At 39.9% G+C, this 18,342-nt stretch overlaps 1 protein-coding gene across 4 annotated transcripts in view; it reads right to left on the bottom strand.

Annotated features, from left to right (window-relative positions):
• LOC144491407 (septin-2) overlaps positions 1–18,342 on the bottom strand; it is a 94,062-nt gene continuing 75,720 nt past the window's right edge. For 2 of the 4 annotated variants that reach the window (XM_078209193.1, XM_078209192.1), the window contains exons 8-13: positions 17,132–17,233; positions 11,758–11,903; positions 10,368–10,490; positions 5,494–5,551; positions 4,846–4,962; positions 1–3,921 (exon numbers count right to left, since the gene is read on the bottom strand). In XM_078209193.1, coding sequence (XP_078065319.1) covers positions 4,855–4,962; positions 5,494–5,551; positions 10,368–10,490; positions 11,758–11,903; positions 17,132–17,233 — 537 coding nt within the window. In that variant the 3' untranslated portion in view covers positions 1–3,921; positions 4,846–4,854. The remainder of the gene's footprint in view (positions 3,922–4,845; positions 4,963–5,493; positions 5,552–10,367; positions 10,491–11,757; positions 11,904–17,131; positions 17,234–18,342) is intronic. The other 2 variants (XM_078209194.1, XM_078209195.1) reach the window with 1 other exon arrangement.

Here is an 18,342-nt window from a genome sequence, read left to right on the forward strand (position 1 = left end):
GGGTATTTTGTATGAGTTTATTATGACATTACAGTGAACAATATGCATGGAATGACATTGTTATAACAACCAGTTGGGCAGAATTGAGTTTAATTACTACTGCCTCAATCTCTAGTACATCAACAGATATGGCTGACCCACAGGCCAAGACACAATACTCAGAGTTTGGCATCACTTCAGACATTGCAACCAGATAGAATACCAAAATCGTTTGCAGCTCCAAAACAGCTTTTTAAATCTCAAACTTTAAAACCCATGAAGGTAAACTGTAACAGTCTCAATATTTTGGCAGTAAAAACACTTCATAACTTGGCAACTTGATGCTCAATAGGTGACTGAAGCTCCAATTAGGATGGAAGTACAGAACAGTTGGAGAAATATACTCAAAAACTCCTTCAGAATTGTCTCAGCATTAACTGCAAACAGCTTGCATCTCTCGGGCTTTTCATTCCACCTCCCCCTCCCACACAATGATATTTTCCCTCAACTGTTTTAGCCAAAATACAAGGAACATTTTGCAATTTGTTCCCCACTAAAATTAGGAGACAAAGGAAAATCTGAATTAGTATTGGAAATGTCTATGATAGAAAGTATGAACAAATATGTGCCCTTTTTCTTGTTTCAGTCTCATAACAGGCTAGCACCAAAGCGAGGGACCAGCTGTCAAAGGCAACATGTACCACGCACATACATGCAACAGGATAAAATGCTAACTATTTCACATATTAAAGGCTTTGATATAAACATATTATTTGTTGGGCACAATGATGATGCTGTTTCTCCCAACTATCCCATTTTACAACTGCAGTGGTATCAAATTATGACACTTCACTTTGAGGCAAATGGCCAACTCCACCAAATGCATCTTCTTTTGATTAATACTATTCAAGTACAAAAACCGAAAACTACAAAACCTGCATCCCCAGTTCTTGTTCGCACACTAGTTTGCTATTGTGCCACTCTGGAAATAAATGCAGGTGAGAATCATTAGCTGTGGGAACTTCTTCCTTTGTGCATTACTATGACAGTCAGGTACTTCTGTGATAGCAAAGAACCTTTCTGAATTTGCAGTGCTTTGATGTGCTGTATCAGAGGTTTCTACAAGAGTTAGCAGATGCATGTGACTTTATAATTTGGGCAAATAACTAATTACACTAGATCAAGGAATGTTCTCTTCACAACAGGCCCATTTACATGATGCTTTTCCAGCAGCTATATAATTTGCCACTTAAACAAAAATAGTAGCTTTAGTGTCTAGTTTAAGTATTTCAAGAAAGCTACTGATTTAAACATATGCAACTGCATGTATGAACATATATTTGTGCAGTTCTAGAGAAATGTTCCAAATGAAATTAAATTTATTGCATTTGCAGTGCATGTATTTGTTTTTCTGAAACATGTCCATTCAGGTACAATTTGATCACCCAGACTCTCACTGGAGCTCAAAGCACACAACTTATTTCTCACAGGGGCAAACTCATGCTTCTCATTGCATATACCTTAAAATGCTGTTAGATGTCAGAGGTGGCAAGACCAGCTACTTTCTCAGTTAACTAAAATATTTCCATCAGGATGCCAATCCACATCTCCAACTCCATTATGGACATCGCCGCCTGTTAATCATCCAAACCTCTGCACTTCCACTGCTCCAAATATTAACATGCACAATTCTGCAACTGCAGGGCAGCCATACCTTCTTGCAGGTTAAACATTTAGAAAGGTTCACTGGTTAATAAATCCTAAATCCGAACACCCTGACAGAGGTTCGTGGGAATATGGATGAAGATTTTACAGCACCTCTTTTCCCCCCTCCAACCACAGGCTGCATGTTTTTATCTTTCACAGAAGCAAAAGCTTGGAGACCCTGCTGTGAAGGGAATTTATTTGGCCACTTTTATAAATAGATTTAAACACAAGACCTCAAAATGAGGTCCAAGCTCTTCCAAATTACAGGTGCCAGAGCCTGTAATTCAAAAGCCTACTAATATGCAATAATTCGTATAAACTGCACAACATTTGCAAGATCATAATAGTATGTTGTTAAGAGCCTTCAAATTTTGAAGATGTAATGAACTAGCTCTTCTGCTAAGCATTACAATAGCCCATTTAGGCAGCATTTTATTTGAAACACCTGGTTCTTGCATAATAGTTGGTTCAGCAGACCTAAACACAGTCTGCCAGCAATTAATTCAGAAAGAGCAAGCCACAAAGCACTCGGGCAGACTCAGTACCACTGATAACAAAAAATTGAAAGTACATGCCCGGAGGCAAGTCTAAACCATTGGCAAGGAATTTTAAAGCAAATCTGATTGTAGTAATAATGATCATTGGCTAAGTAATAAGAAAGGCTCTGGCATTTGTGCGCTGAGCGCTCACTCGGAGTAAACTGGATATACTATAACCAATCATACCTATTGAGCCTTTAGGAAGCTGCTTTGAGGCCTTTCTAAGGAACGCCTCATATCTGGGTGGGCATGTGGCCGGGGGGGGGGGGCAGCCATGTTCAATCTAACCAGAATTTTAATATGCCTTGTTATGAATCGAGTGATCAAAAACACTTTTTTCAATACAGGTATTTCAATTAGAGTCCATGAGTAGGCTCATGTTGGAGCCGAGGATGAAATAAGTGAAGCAGTCTAGTACACAAAGTTGTACGCACAGCTTCCTAACCGTGAATGTGAATGATCAGGTCAAATGGAGACAGTGCACTGAAGACATGATGATATTGCTGTTGCCCGTTATCATACAGCATAGCAGTGTACACATCACATCAATTCTAAAGGGCTATATTTTAAGAACATTTTACTGAAAGTACAAGAAATTAAATAAAGCAATTTAAAATACACTGGAAAACAAATCAGTGCATCAGAGTAAACAGACTTGTTCTCCAGTTATTAGTTAAAAAAACCCATCTAATTTACCATCTAAAGGCATTTATTTAAATTGTTATACCAGCCATTTGCAAATCTCTTAAAACCCAGTAGCCAGCATTTTGAGAGAAGACAGCACTGTTGCCGTGCTTCCCACAAACACATTACAGAATCCAACTAACTCCCCCTTCCCCTCAAATTATGATATGCCAGTCCACCTACGCTTCCCACCTCAAAACAAATATGAAACGATACTAGGTCAAGACTCAGTCACATGGAGTTGCACTACTAAGAGACAGGGCTCGTCAAACTGCTGTCAGCCAAGTAGAATCATGGGCCAAGAGTCCCTGTACCAAAGTCAAGAACACAGGACAAGCCCCACAGCAAAGCAACAGGCAAGTCCATTAACAAGAGAAAAAGGTCACTGAACAAGACTTCCACTAAACCATTGTACTTTTGAAAAATGTTTCTGTTCCGAGCCAAGATGAGGATAAAGTGTGCAGAACACAATACAGAGGAGATAGCATACAATAACTGTTAATACATACAATAACCCGATTCATCACCAGAAAATAATATCAAGGTCCAGGAAATGAGTCCAACCTGCATCTACCTTCAGTATACTATGGATCAGCAGCAATACCTTGTACATCCCTCTCCATCTCACCCTGTACCTATGAAACCAGATGGTATTTAATAGAATTGGCTACAGCTCCTTTATAGTTAAACTTTTCCCAATAATAGTGGCTTTTGCACCCTTAACCAGTGTTGTAAATACTTTATACCAAGTACTAGAAAGCTACAACTTCATAAAAAGGTACGTAGGTACAAAATTAACACAACAGGAATTGATAATGCAAGATCATTGCAATACAGAATATTAAAAAAAGAAATATCAGTAAAAATACAGCAGAAATAAGGGTACAAAGGTTACAATACTGCATTGTGAACTAAGCACTGAAATCAGCTGCCAAAACTGGCTACCATATTCTCCGCACTTCAAATCCCTCTCCACCTCTGCTTCAAGGAGGTGCAATGCTTCAATCTTTGCCTGTAACAAATTGTGATAAAAGGATAACATTTTAGAAGTAATGTACATCCTGAAAGTCTACTGATAATGAATGACTTCAGAAATAGACCCCACATTCAGTCCGCCATTAAACTAATATCTGTGGCACTCAGCCATGTAGACTTGAGTGACAACAGATTCAGCTCAGGATCCATGCTAGATCACAGAAACAGGAGTGGCCATTAAACCCATGCCAGTGGCAGCCGCCTTCAATGGCCTAAACGTTCTGGAATTTCATCCCTGTTCCCTTTAAATCTATCATAAAATCCACCACTGCAATCAGCCTTCTGGCTTGGTATCATACTGTGTATCTGAATCATTCAAAAGCTGGATTAGTGTCTTAAACTAATGGCAAGACCATTGTTCAGGTTTATTCTTTTACTATGTGATCTGTCTGTTGCAAATTTGTCCATTTAAAGAATGACAATGAAGCCAGATTTTATAATGTAGGAACCTTGGTCCCACTAAGTTCTTATTCTGGAAACCAGACAGACAATATTCCCTTCTATATAATCCAAATTCAACAAACTCAGCTCTTCATTTGTGCTCTGATGCAAACTTATTGCAGGAAGTTCTCACAAGACCCACATGGTTTCAGTTCCAAACCATAAATGTCCAGACGAAGAAAAACTCCAACTCGCCATCTTTTCCTCCCAGATTCACTATCCATAATTTAATGTATGACCCACTCCCTCCCAGCATTACTGTGCATCCACACACGAGTTTGAACTATCCACATTTACTGTCCTTGCCCTCATCCAAGCTAACTGCTTCACTGGCATTCTCAATCGTTCCACCAGATCACCAGGATACCTGCACCTACAGTACATTCACTGCACCACCTATATTTCTTAGCCAATCCCTCTTAAGTTGGTTAACCAGTAGTTTGTGCATGTTAATACTTACTCTCCAGGTTTAGACATGCTGACTGTGCACACTGCTGGTGTCTCCATCTCCTGGTTTCTGCATTTGCATCTGCATCTGAGCCTGCATCTGGGCAATCATCTGTTGCATGCGGCGCAACTGAGAGAAAGAATAGTGCAACATTTTGCCCATTGAAGCAACTACTAAACAAACAAACAAACATTGCAGAGCCACTGAAAGTTACTACTTCAAACTGGGAGAATTAATCATAGCCAAAGGCACTCAAAATTTGATCACAAAACGGGAGAAGATTCACTAACAAACGGACTTTACATAATATCAGGATAAGAATCCCAGTCCAAAGCCGAGATTCAGCAGTCACCTGTATTGTACGTGTCATGTAATAAGCTAGGTTGTCTCAACTGCGGAAGGGGGACCCAACTGAACACCACAAGGCAACAGTGGAGGGGTCAAGACTATGAGTCATTTAAAGACTCCAAGTTCAGGTATCTCACCTTGCATTATATGTAATATATAATATATACACATACATAACCTATGTAGGTGGGCCAGAAGTGTGTATTGTTTTTATATCAACTGAGCCCCCATCCCTTGATCAAATCAGTGACGAGTTAGAAAGAGATTTGTTAAAAGGGGCATTGGGATTTCCCGCATTATCCCATCTCTTACCTCAGCTTCTTTCTCCAACAGGATTTGGTCCTTATCCTGAGGATGCTCTTCCCCTTTCCTGAGAGATAGGACAATATTAGATACACAAAAGCACTGATCCATTCCAAACCATGCACCTTGGCTCACCTGTATCACTATCAAGTACCTGACAGCTAGAATAAATAAGCCGAATTTAACCTGACCATCAAATCATTTCAAATTGCTGTCTAGAATTAAATAGCTTTCCCAAGGCAATTGCAACATTACTAATCTTGCTCGCACATTGTTCCTTTTAGAAAAATCTTGATATCACTCTCCAAATTTTGTGTTTACTATCTGCCAGCAGAATCAGCCTGAAGTAGGGAGGTTGCAAAAAGAGTGGCAAAACCATTAAGAATAGAAGCAATCTGGAAGACTTACACTGGCATGGAAACCATTCCTGCAGCATAGTCCAGTATTTGAATTATTTTTAAAATGTTATTACAGATTTAATTTTCTAACAGATAGCATGAATAAACCAATGATCTTTGCAATTCATAGTCCTCCAAGGATTAGTGTTTTAAGTGTCACACGTGGACAATGTCACAACAACCTAAGGTAAATGCCAGGAAATGGAATAGCAGCTCCTGGTCAGAGGCGCAATTCAGTCTAATCGCTTCCTCTCATTTAACCCAATGATGAAAAGCTGCTTCACAAACATGGACTTTTGTTACCCCGAGTAATGATCCTCAAAACAAGGCAGCGCAATGTTCACTTCATGCAATAAGTTGCACGGATTCATGTTTTAAACTCAACCACAAAACTAGATTCAGAATCACTTTACTTCAGACTCCTTAAGAGAATATTTTCATTTAGCCCATCTTGGCCAAAGCCAGACTTGATCTATCTGAGCTACATTTGAACTCAAGCAAAGGACAATGCCTAACCAAACACATCAAAATATACTTTTTGTACTTTTAATCAGTGTTTGGAATCTGTTCTCTATATTAGCAATGGTAGCATGAATGTGATGCAATATAATCCCCCACCATTAAGCTTCATGCAGCATCACACTATAATGGTCACCAGCTGGATGAAACCAATTTTATTCTGAAGGGTTCAGAGTTCCATTGAAGTACTGTGAGAACAAGCTCAACTTAGTTTAACAGCACATTCCACTCAGGGAATATCTGCAGCCAGAAATTAACTGCGACACAGAGAGGTGACCTTTTGAATGGCACCAACCAAAACATGACTGGCATCAGGACAGCCTATTCCCAGTTCACGTGCTAAACATTTTGTACTGAAATTCCAGGCCCAATGTTAGTCTAATATTTATTGTGACTATGGAGACATCTTTCCTTCAAATCAAATATGTTCTGCATCTCCAACCCATCCATCAAATGAAGGCCATGAATCATTGGTAAAACAATTTTAAAAACAACCAAGTGCAAATTAACATCCAAGAATGTGGGAAAAGGAGAAATATAAACATATAAAAGGAAAGAGGAAAATGGTAATAAGGATAAGTGAATTAGGAGGAAACGGTGTTAAATTCAGTCCCCCACCTAACCATTTTCTTTAACATTAGATAATTAAATTTGACAGCTAGTAATTTTTTTGAAAAAAGCTATAAAGAAAAAACATTACAAATCATAACCATCATTGTGTGTTGTCCCTCAAATACAACAAATGTCAAGCAAAAACAGAGCAAAAAAATGAAACCACAACAAGGCTACAGCACAATTACATTTTCCTGCAAAGCCAAGTTAGAAGCATGGAGAAGCACATACTACCTTTGTTTGTTAATGAAACATACAAACAACCCTTAAAACACACTGCTTTACGGTTTTGTTTGTAGGGCACAGAAGCTGCCGTGGGCAGTCTACTGCAGTATTACCACAGTGCAGTTTGGGTTATTCTGGGATAAGAGAAATGTTTTCATACAATTAGTTATTAGAATATGAACTGCATTATCACAATTTTTTTTAAAGAAATCAAATATTTGAAAAAAGACTGAAGGTTGTAATAAAATAGGTGTTACACTGCATGATCCTGTGGAGCCAAAAATCAATCTTGGGACAGACAAATTTGATCAAATGGCCTCCGTGTGCTTTATGAAGAACTTTATGAAGTTATGTAGTAATAGTTTAAACTTTTTCTAATCCATCCGACCACACATACATTCAATGTATTTCAGTTAGAACCTTTAAGGAGTGCTATATTATGCTTCTAACAGTCAGAACCCAACTTTTGTCGAATCATCCACACGACATTGGAACCAATCAATCTTCCTACCTATGGCAGAGAGTGCCCAAACACACAAATACATGCAGCTAAGAAAGCCTTGGAAGCCAGTGTACACCTTGCAGCCAAAGTTCATGTTGCTTTTTTAAGCAGGACGACAGGGTACACCAAATAGTAAAAAAAAAGCAACATGCTGATTTGACAATTCAATTGATGTGGAAAATAAGGCCAAAGCAACATGGTGCAAACACTAATGTTACTAACGTAACTGACACTACACTTTTATAAACGCTCATACAAAATATTTTCTACTCTGACCTTATTAGGGTGCAGGAACAACGTGTAGGATAAACAGCACCCAGGTTGTTAATAACGAGAGTGAAGCAAAATGTAAAGTTTATTTATTAGTGTCACAAGTAGGCTTACATTAACACTGCAATGAAGCCACTGTGAAAATCCCTTTGTCGCCACACTCTGGCACCTGTTTGGGTACACTGAGGGAGAATTTAGCATGGCCAATGCATCTACCCAGCATGTCTTTCAGACTGTGGGAGGAAACCCATGTAGACATGGGAAGAACATGCAGACTCCACACAGACAGTGACCCAAGCTGGGAATCGAACCCAGGACCCTGGCACTGTGAGGCAGTAGTGCTAACCACTGTGCCAACCCTGCAGTCAACCAATGTGCAAAAGATGCCCAGTTCCTTCGGCAGGCCAATTAAAATGGGGAGATTTTTCTTTTTAAGTAAACCAATAACTTTCAGCCAAATAACCATCGCAAAACAGTTAGAACTTCATGGCAATGGCAGCTGTCAGCAATGGATAAACAGCTGCTGTAGTTGGCATTCTGACAGTCTTACTGTACAACCATGATACCACATTGCACACCGTCAGTTACACTTTGCCTGTGTCTCTGGAAACAAGTGGTACAAGCATGTTCTGGATTGGCAGTGAGTGCATGTTTGAAACGTAGCATGTTGGGACATATTTTGAGCTCAATGTAATCTTAAAATTACTCCTACCAAATCAGCATAGGATACATCACAGCTTAATTAATCCATATACCTTCTTTTCAGGAACTGTGCTGCTCAAGATGGGGAAAGGATAGATATTAAAACATTACTCAAAAAAAAAATTGAGAACCTTGATTTCAAACATTTTTGAAAGGAAATACTAAATCTAGCTTCATGGACACCAAGGTAGTACGTATAGCAGTTCATATAGTATAGAATTGAATCAATTTCTTCATTAACATGTCCCGTTGTCTCCCACTTCCGGTATAACACTGAATGCAGAGATTTTATAAAAAGGTCAGAAAAAGATAAAAAGGACCTCCTCAACTCCTCATGTTTTCATCAATTTGTTGCTGCATACCACATCTTTCCCCAGTGTGTGTCGCACACTAAGCAACTCTTGAAACAGTGCACTCAACAAATGGGATGAGTCACTGGAATCAGTTTGTACAAAGATTGTCTTTCAGAATATGAGACCATGCATTCTCATTAATGGGCTTCTCCATTGCTCTACCAGGATGTGCTCCGAGCTCAGTCCCATTGTCCTAGAACTAACCTTAACTGCAATCTTGTGTGGACACAAGACCAAGTGCTAAACAAGCCAATAAGAGCCTTTAAATGGGAGTGTGGGAAGGTTGTCCTTTCATCCACAAAAGTAGTTAATTTTTCTGCAGGGGAGGGATTAATGAGATTTAGTGCAGAGTTGAAGGCATGGAAATGTGCAATCTGATGCTAGTAAAACCACATGGGGCACTAGTAAAACCACATGTAAAACCACATCCTGACACTGGAAACATCGCAGCAAGGCTCAACACCCCAAAAATTCCTTCAAAAGACTTTTCCTTTGTTGCCAGAACTAAAACTGCTTCAGTGCAGCTATTGCAGACTGGCAAGCTCATCCAACCAATCACTCCAGCATTGTTTGAGCAGTGGCTGAAAATTCCAGTAGGATTGAGCTTCCCCCTCAAATACCTGCAGGAGGAAAGCCAGCAATCAAGAGGCTTTTTTTGGCAAGAGTGATGAACCTTAGGTGAACTTCCTTCTGGCCAGGAATCATTCCAAAATTTCTATGGAAATCAGGGATTGTCCTTTTCTGAAGAGAGTTCATCAATAGCAGAATAGTTTACATCTTAATGTGCGACTAGGAGTCTGTTTTACATAATCTGTATCAGGGCTATCAGCAGATACAGGTCAGTACCCAGTTTAAGATTAAAGAGCTGAACTGGTAAGGGAAGAGACCCAAATAAGATGTCATGTTGGCTAATTTGTTCCATCAGTTCAATGTACTAATAGAACATGGATGGCTTGAAGATATAGCTCATCTGTGTGGGGAGAGGAATCTTACTTTCCAGTCAGGTTTTCCAGTCCAAGGCTACTGGTTAATGATTAGATTAGTCAATTCCAGGCTAGGAATATATAAGCAGTGATACTAAAAGAGGAAAACACAATGGTCAGTTTTATCTACAACCCTTCCCAGGTGAATCCATTGGGGAATTTGATGAATGGGATTTTAGACCAATTGTATACCCTCTCCTCAGGAACAGCTGCACATCAACCCTTCACACACTGAGTGCAGATTGTGGTATATCAGAAACTTCTGTTCAAATGGTTTTCAGAGGGTGAGAAGGTAAAGAGACAGGTGACAGATACGTACGAAGGAGACAGAGGGAGAACGTAACCATGTGATGACAACCTGCCGCCCCGTTTGAGACGCTCCGAGCGGAAGTTTTCATAGTGAAGATCCTGGGTTACCTCCTGCAGATCCTGCATGTGCGTACTGGAGGGTTGAAAGAAAATGGAGGACATTAGAATTTTTTTTTAAATGGGAACAAGCTGGGTAATTAATCTTTTCAAACTGAGCAGGACCAAATATAAAATCAACAGCAGTCTACAACAGTAAATATTTACCTGGTCAACGCCATGATGTTCAAAATATTGACCAGAAAAGTACAACTAGTGTCTAGAAACAGTAAAACATTTCATCAAAACAGCCCCAACAGTAAGCAGTAAGAATCATAACCTGTTGAAGAAATGCACACCTTGAAACCAGAGTGAAGTTTAGATGTGATCCCAGCTGAAAGGTTAGCTGCTTGCAGAGAGTAAAATGTGATGCTTGTGATAGGTATTAAGCCACAAATGGCAACCCAGTACAACTGTAGGTCACAGTTAGTTGACCTGAACCAAGGCAAACTGGGCTCAGCTGCCCATAGCTTTAAGGAAAGAAGAAATTTAAAAAGCCAGGGTTCCTTTTCTGGAACACTACTCACACATCAACTAGGAAAAAAACACGCAAACGTTGAGCAGCAGGAGCTGACTTGGCTCTGGGTCTGTAAGTGAATTAATCCAACACTCAATGAACAAGCCCATACCCAAAGAGCTGGGCATAATATTGAAGGGTTGCAGGGATAAGCAAAACTATACCCCAGCATGAATTAGGTGCCTCCAAGAGAGGACAAGCTTAAAGGAAAACATTATTTTTCTCCAGTTGTACATACACAATGTTTTTGTACAAACATTCAAAACCACTGAAACCCAGAGAAACATTCTGAAGTACTTGCTGTGCACATTTTAAAGTGCAGCAGCCACTTGAGGTTTTTTTTAATCCTTTCATGGCATGTGGCGTGGTCGGCAAAGCCAGCATTTGTTGCCCATCCCCAGTGGTGGTAACTACCTTTTTGGGCAGTTGCAGTCTTCCAGAAGAGAATAGTACACCGAATGGGTTAAGAGTCAACCACATTTCTGTGGGTTTGGAGTCACAGGTGGGTCAGATATGGTAAGAACAGCAGATTTCCTTCTCTAGAGGACAGGAACCAGGTGGTTTATCACGACCATGATAGTTTCACGGGCCAATATTACTAAGACTAGATTTCATTCATTAAAAATTCACTAGATGCCGTGGTGCGGTTTGAACCAGTGTCCCCAGAGCATTAGCCTAGTCCACCAACATCGACACTAGACAACCATCTCCCCTTAACATCTGTCTGAATACTGCACTGAAGGTGCATGGATCAATGCACTATGGCATGTACAGTCAAGATACTTACATTAACATGGTCCTCAGCTTCAGGAAATCATTGTGCTCTGGATTCTCCACTTCCACGACGCCCCATGGATACAGACGCCCTCGGACTTTTTTACCTTTTGCCTCTATCAACTGATTTGATCCAACGACAGCAAAAGGGATACTGGCCTGTATTCACAAGAGAAAAGACAACATGGTCCAAAACTGACCCACTTAACAAAAAAAATCTTCCCCCAAGGCTTCTGCTACGAAGACCTAGATGCACGTTTGACCAAAAGCTTAAAACAGAATTGTGACGTAAAGGACAGGCATAATCTTGTATATCTGTTCATGGAGATGTATGTATACACCCGTGAGATTATTTACTCACAGGTGAACTAAACATCTCAATTTCATACAATAAACACTCAAACAAATTTTCACCTGCATTAACAGTGGGTGGGATTTTTCGGTCTTGTTCACCCCAAAACTGGAAAATCCCGCCCAAGGTCAATGGGGTCTGCCCCTCGCACGCTGCAATTCCTGTGGCAGATCCCTCCAATATCTGAGAAGTAAATCTATTTTCACACTACTTTCACTTCAGGGGTGGATTAAATAAAGTTCCAAATCTCAATCGGAGTACGTTAAAATAGAATACCTACAGTGCAGAAGGCGGCCACTCAGCCCATCGAGTCTGCACTGACAATCCAGGCCCTATCCCTGTAACCCCACATATTAGTCCCTCTTACCTATGCAAACTGGGACACTAAGGGGTAATTTAGCATGGCCAATACACATAACCCACACATCTTTGGACTGTGGGAGGAAACCGGAGCACCCAGAGGAAACCCAGGCAGACACATGGAGAACATGCAAACTCCACACAGACAGCGACTCATGCCGGGAATCAAACCCGGGTCCTTGGAGCTGTGAGGCAGCAGTGCTAACCACTGTGCTACCCTAACAGAGTTCAGTTAATCTGCAAAACCTCAATTCTGAGAAGGTAAATAAAGCTGTTGCCTCTCTTCCTCCTTTTTTTGCACAACGTCAATAAACAGACATGGATTAATCACCACCAAGACTACTGATTCAGTTTCCTCAGAAATGTGAATGGAATTGTATGCACAAAATACATCAAAATGCAGACACCCAAGGACAAAATTGCAGGTTGACATTCCAACTCACTGTAAATAATCACAATGGACATCGACATGTCTTAATGGTAAAAAGATCAATTTTCCGCCTAAACACATTTAGAGAAATGCACAAGGACTGATTCATACACCTGCCCTTATAAAAGAGCTTTCATTGTCATAATTCAATGGGGCTGCCTACTGTTAACTGGTCAAATGAAGTAACAGTTAAGGGGTTTACCTAAATGTTAAATTAGCGACTTTAGATATGATCTTGCAATTGGAAGTTTATTGTATTGTGTGTGGAGGCTGAGCTAGATCTGAAGAATGAGAAACACCAAACCAGTGTTGCCACTAATGTATTTCAGAGTACCAGTAACGATCCTTTATAGAAATCACACTTTATGGTAAATTTGATGTTAAGTCAATATACTTCTAGTGTGCAATATTCAATGCATGTATATTTATTACCACTAAAGTGAGATCTCTAACACCATCTCCTAACCCAACAATCCTCATGCTCAATATGACCACTGTAGGCACACCTAAAAATTAAAATCTGAATTTCTGTACTTGGCGAGTACACAATTTTACAAATTCTACCATGTTCGTTTGAAATACTGGTGGTTAAAAAATGATACTCCTGGCAGACAATATATTGTCATACTTTCCTTTTATTTAGCAATTCCCAAGGTCCATTAATTCGCTCATCATCAGTAACAACATGATTCAACGATAATGGAACTGCTGACTAATCTTTGGAATCTCTAAATCAATTAGTCTAGAACAAACGCAGACATGAAGCTAGGAAAACCCCAGTGCTTTCGGAGCTATAGACCAAAGGTCACTCGTTTCCTGTTACACCTACAGCATGTCTCAAATTACTCAGACTATAGTTACATTTATTTTCAGCAAGAAACGTTTTTGGAATAATTTGTATCTGAATGATTATCTGCAGCCACTGACTCCCTAGGGAGCCTATTCTGTGGACTTGTTCATTGAAATATTATCTTTGCAGATTCATTTTAAATTTACACCCTTCCAAGTCTGCCCTTCCTGTCTCCTCTTTTGTTCTGGACAACACAAAACAGCTAGTCACGGTTAGCATCATCTATTCCCTTTAGAATCCAGGAAACAGTAATCACAACACTTCAACTTTCTATTTCCTAGTGAAAAGTTACCAATTTCCATAATCCAGTATCTTAATCTAATCCCTTCAACCCCTCAATCTCAACACTCCATCCTGCATTCTTTCAATGGAAACAGCAGAGAAACTTAGGACTTAATTTTCTAATTCCATTGATCTCAATGTTACTACTCATTACCATCTTAAGCAATTAGACAACAGAGTTTAGAAGAATTATGACTTTCAAAAAGGTACTTGGGCTCAACACCAAGGACCAAATTTTGCAAACTAGTTCAATTGAAAGAGTGGAAAGGGATCTTCTCCCAACCTATTAATACATGGCTATCTGTGCTGGAGAGCAAGTCTTCAGAAGGTTTACCAGGCTGATTCCTGGGATGGCAGGTCTATCATATGAGAGACCAAGTCGGTTAGGATTATATTCACGGAATTTTAGAAGAGTGGAGGGGAATCTCAGAAACTTATAAAATTCTGACAGGGTAGATTCAGAAAGAATGTTCCCAATGATGGGGGAGTCCAGAACTAGGGGTTGTAGTTTGAGGATGTGTGGAATTCACTACCACCAAAATGTAGTTCATAGAATCATAGAAACCCTACAGTGCAGAAGAGGCCATTTGGCCCATCGAGTCTGCGCCAACCACAATCCCACCCAGGCCCTACCGCCATATCCCTACATATTTTACCCGCTAATCCCTCTAATCTACGCATCTCAGGACACTAAGGGGCAATTTTAGCATGGCCAATCAACCTAACCTGCACATCTTTGGACTGTGGGAGGAAACCCACACAGACACGAGAAGAATGTGCAAACTCCACACAGACAGTGACCCAAGCCGGGAATCGAACCCAGGTCCCTGGAGCTATGAAGCAGCAGTGCTAACCACTGTGCTACCGTGCTGCCAAAAAAATGTTGAGGCCAAAATGTCGGATTTCAAGAAGAAATTAGATATAGCTCTTGGGGCTAAAGGGATCAAGGAATATTTGGGGGGTGGTTTGGGAACCAGGATATTGAATTTGATGATCAGCCATGATCAAGACGAATGGTGGAGCAGGCTCGAAGGGCCAAATGGCCCACTCCCGTTTCTAGTTTCTATGTTTCTAAAAGACTGTTTCCACAAAGAGAAAAACTCCTTTATAACCGAGAGCCTTTTCAGGGTCTTTAGCTCACTATTTTTGCATCTAGCTATGTGACAGAGATTGATGGGAATGCCATGTGGGATCAAAAACCCAGATAGATGTGTAGCTCAGAGCAAATAGTTGATAATTTGGTTCAAGGACCAGGTGTTTGGTTTTCCTAAATTCTGTTCCCTGTTTCTGCCTTTATACACCATTCAATGTTTCCTTGAAGAACAGGGTAGAAACGTTGCACTGAAGTTTGAGGCAAAATGAAACTCGCCTCATGTTTTAGACATAAATGCCAAAATGGCATTATTGAACCAAGTAACACAGCATAATGTTACAGGATGAACATGACGTAAAATGGTTTGTGTGATGCTAATAAAATATTGATAATCAAAAAGATATTTCAAGACAGTTATAGTGGCTCTCTCAAAATGGTCAAATATGAGCTGAACAATAGTAAATTATTTAGCATATTATGGACAGGTCAACCCCAACTCAAAGATCTGAGAATCAAATCATCCTCAGCCAACAGGGAACCATCACAACTATGCATCTAAGGTTAAGCTAGCTTTCTCTGCATAAGGAAGAAAGAAATAGAATATTGAAGTAAAGTCGGAGAGGTTTGTGTGAAACATGAACACCTGTTGTCAGAATGACCCGTTACTTTGCAGAAAATTTCGAAGTACATCAAAATTAGATAGCAAACTCATTTTACATCTAAAAGTGTTGTCCCACAAAATCTATGAAATAGCTTAACAAATTAATTAATTTTTGGATTCTGAAGGGTTTGATGCTACAAACTGAACTTTTAGGCAGCAAATACAGAAATACAATTCTGATAACTCAAAAACTATAATTCAAGTCCTGATACAGGATCACGAGTGCATTTCTTCCATATTTATCTCACTTGGGTTACTTTTCCAATTACACTCAGTTCATGGTGAACCTCTCTCCCTTTATAAACAGTTCAGCCAGATACACTCAAAGCCTGTTTGCATGTCAAAATGCATCTTTGCACTCAGCGCCATAAACACGGCTTCCTTCAGACCTAGGATTTAGACTAACATTCAGTTTGAATACTCCTTTCTGTTGGTGGAGCAAAGCACGTGTTGCATGCAGGGAGGAGTGATCTTCTAGTGTTAATTTATCTAGAACTGTCTAGCACAATGCAAAGGACATGTGGGAATTCTTTCAATAAGGAACTGCTGGACCAAAGTGTCAATATCTGCCCTCATTACTGGAGCTAACATAATAGGTGAAAAGCGTGGATTTTTACCTACCTAAGCAAATCTTATCTATGGTTACAGTAATCTCAAGGCTGACGTGAAATTTTTCACACAACTTCAAAGCTCAAAATTTCACGGCCTTGGTAAAGATATCCTAATAATGAAGTGATCTTTGACTATTCACAGTATCAGATCCTTTACACTTCATTGCTACAGCGCTTTGCAAGTGGGGAGGTGACGGAAGCATTAAGCACTAGCTATTGCAAACAACCCACAACACAGTACACAAAGTCTTAATTCCAACTCTGAACTCTAAACCGAAGCTTTCCAGCTTGCAAGGAAACAGCCAAAACCTTACAAAATTTTCTCCAAACTCAAATTAGTTGGACTACATTTGCATTATTCGAAGAGCAAGGCTCCCAGGATTCTGCTTTGCTCCAGGCTAGATTTAGCCATGTTTCTGAATGTACTTTGTACTCCGGTACCACTGTATTGGCCTGAGCTTAACGGAATACAACCTTAAAGAATTGAGAGATTAATTTATTGCCTAGCAAACTGTTTACAATGACTGGAGTAAACCAATTCAAGTATGATCAGAATAAGAGCAAGGGAATACACAAAAAAAATTCTCAGGTGTCAGAGGGTGATGTCCTGGTGCTACTTTTCCATTTGGATCACAGCCCATTCATTTTCAGGTGAAAGCTGTGCAAATAAGGAGAACTTTAAGTTTCCAAAACATAACCAATGCAAGGACAATAATCACATTAAGTTTTAATTTCTGCTGTTAAGTACCTTGAGGACTCGCGTTTGCTCCTTGAAATCCTCATCCTCGTCAGACTCTGCATCTGGAAGGTGGTATATCCTAATACTGTGCTCCTCTATCTCATCGAGAATCTTAATAAAGTAGCAAACAAGAAGTTAACAAAAAATATATAATTCCATTGAGTCACCAGGACACACTGGTTAAAGAATTCAAATTCAATGTTTAATTACACAGGATTGAGAAGTTTAAAAATTGTTTTGGGGACCAAATTCCTCAATTCCATCTACATACCATTGGGATCATAGATAATGGCAACTGAATACTTTATGACCCATTTTTTCATGATACTATTCCAGTTTCCTCAATGCCTTGCTCATTAATACTGCATCATGTACAGATTGCACTAACCCACAAACATAGGGACTGAACTTTAAGTTGGAGAGCTGCATTTTCTATAGTTCTACTTGCCTCAAAATTTCCCTCTACAAATAGTTTATTCCTAGAACAGCTCCTTATGTGGGGTTGTCAATTCCACAGTAGAATGATGGAATAATTGAGAGAGAAACAGAAATTGATTCCTTCCTTACTGCAGTTGTTTGCCTTACTGCAGCACATTTAATGGAGAAAAATATCACTGGTGTGGGAGAATTACAAAAAGAGGTGATTTGCTCTCCAAGATGCAGGGATGGAAAGTTGACGGAGTTCCAAAAGATAAGACTTAAGGACAGAAGATTCTGCTGCTTGTACAGACTAATTGGGCCTGATTCTATGCTGTAGATTCTATGCTGTGAATGAATACTGAAAAATCAGACAAGCTGGAGGCCAACGAGGACATAAAGGGTGAGGCTGTGTAAAGATTTGTATTAATTCCAAGTTTAATCCACTGGTGACAGAGCAGTGTAGGCCAACAAAGACCGTAGGTGGGTGGAGAGTGGGAGGATAGGCAAGTCAGGGTACCACGGGATAGGACCCGAGTGGCAGGATTGCAATTGAAGGGTACAGATTGGGAAAGCACTGGTGAAGTCAAGTCCAGGAGTTGTCAAAGTCATGAATACAGTTTCTGTGGCATTGGAAGTATGTCACCCTGATAGTGAACTGAATATGGGATTTGAAGCTCCACTTAGATCTGGGATAAACAGAATACTGGAGTTTGAAACCAGATAGGGTTAACCTGAGTGAGCAGACACCGAAATGGAGTTGAAGGCTTCAGTGGAGGTTTTTTTTTGCTGAGGCTGAAGGT

Source organism: Mustelus asterias, chromosome 3, assembly GCF_964213995.1.
Source record: "Mustelus asterias chromosome 3, sMusAst1.hap1.1, whole genome shotgun sequence".
NCBI classification, from domain to species: Eukaryota; Metazoa; Chordata; class Chondrichthyes; order Carcharhiniformes; family Triakidae; genus Mustelus; species Mustelus asterias.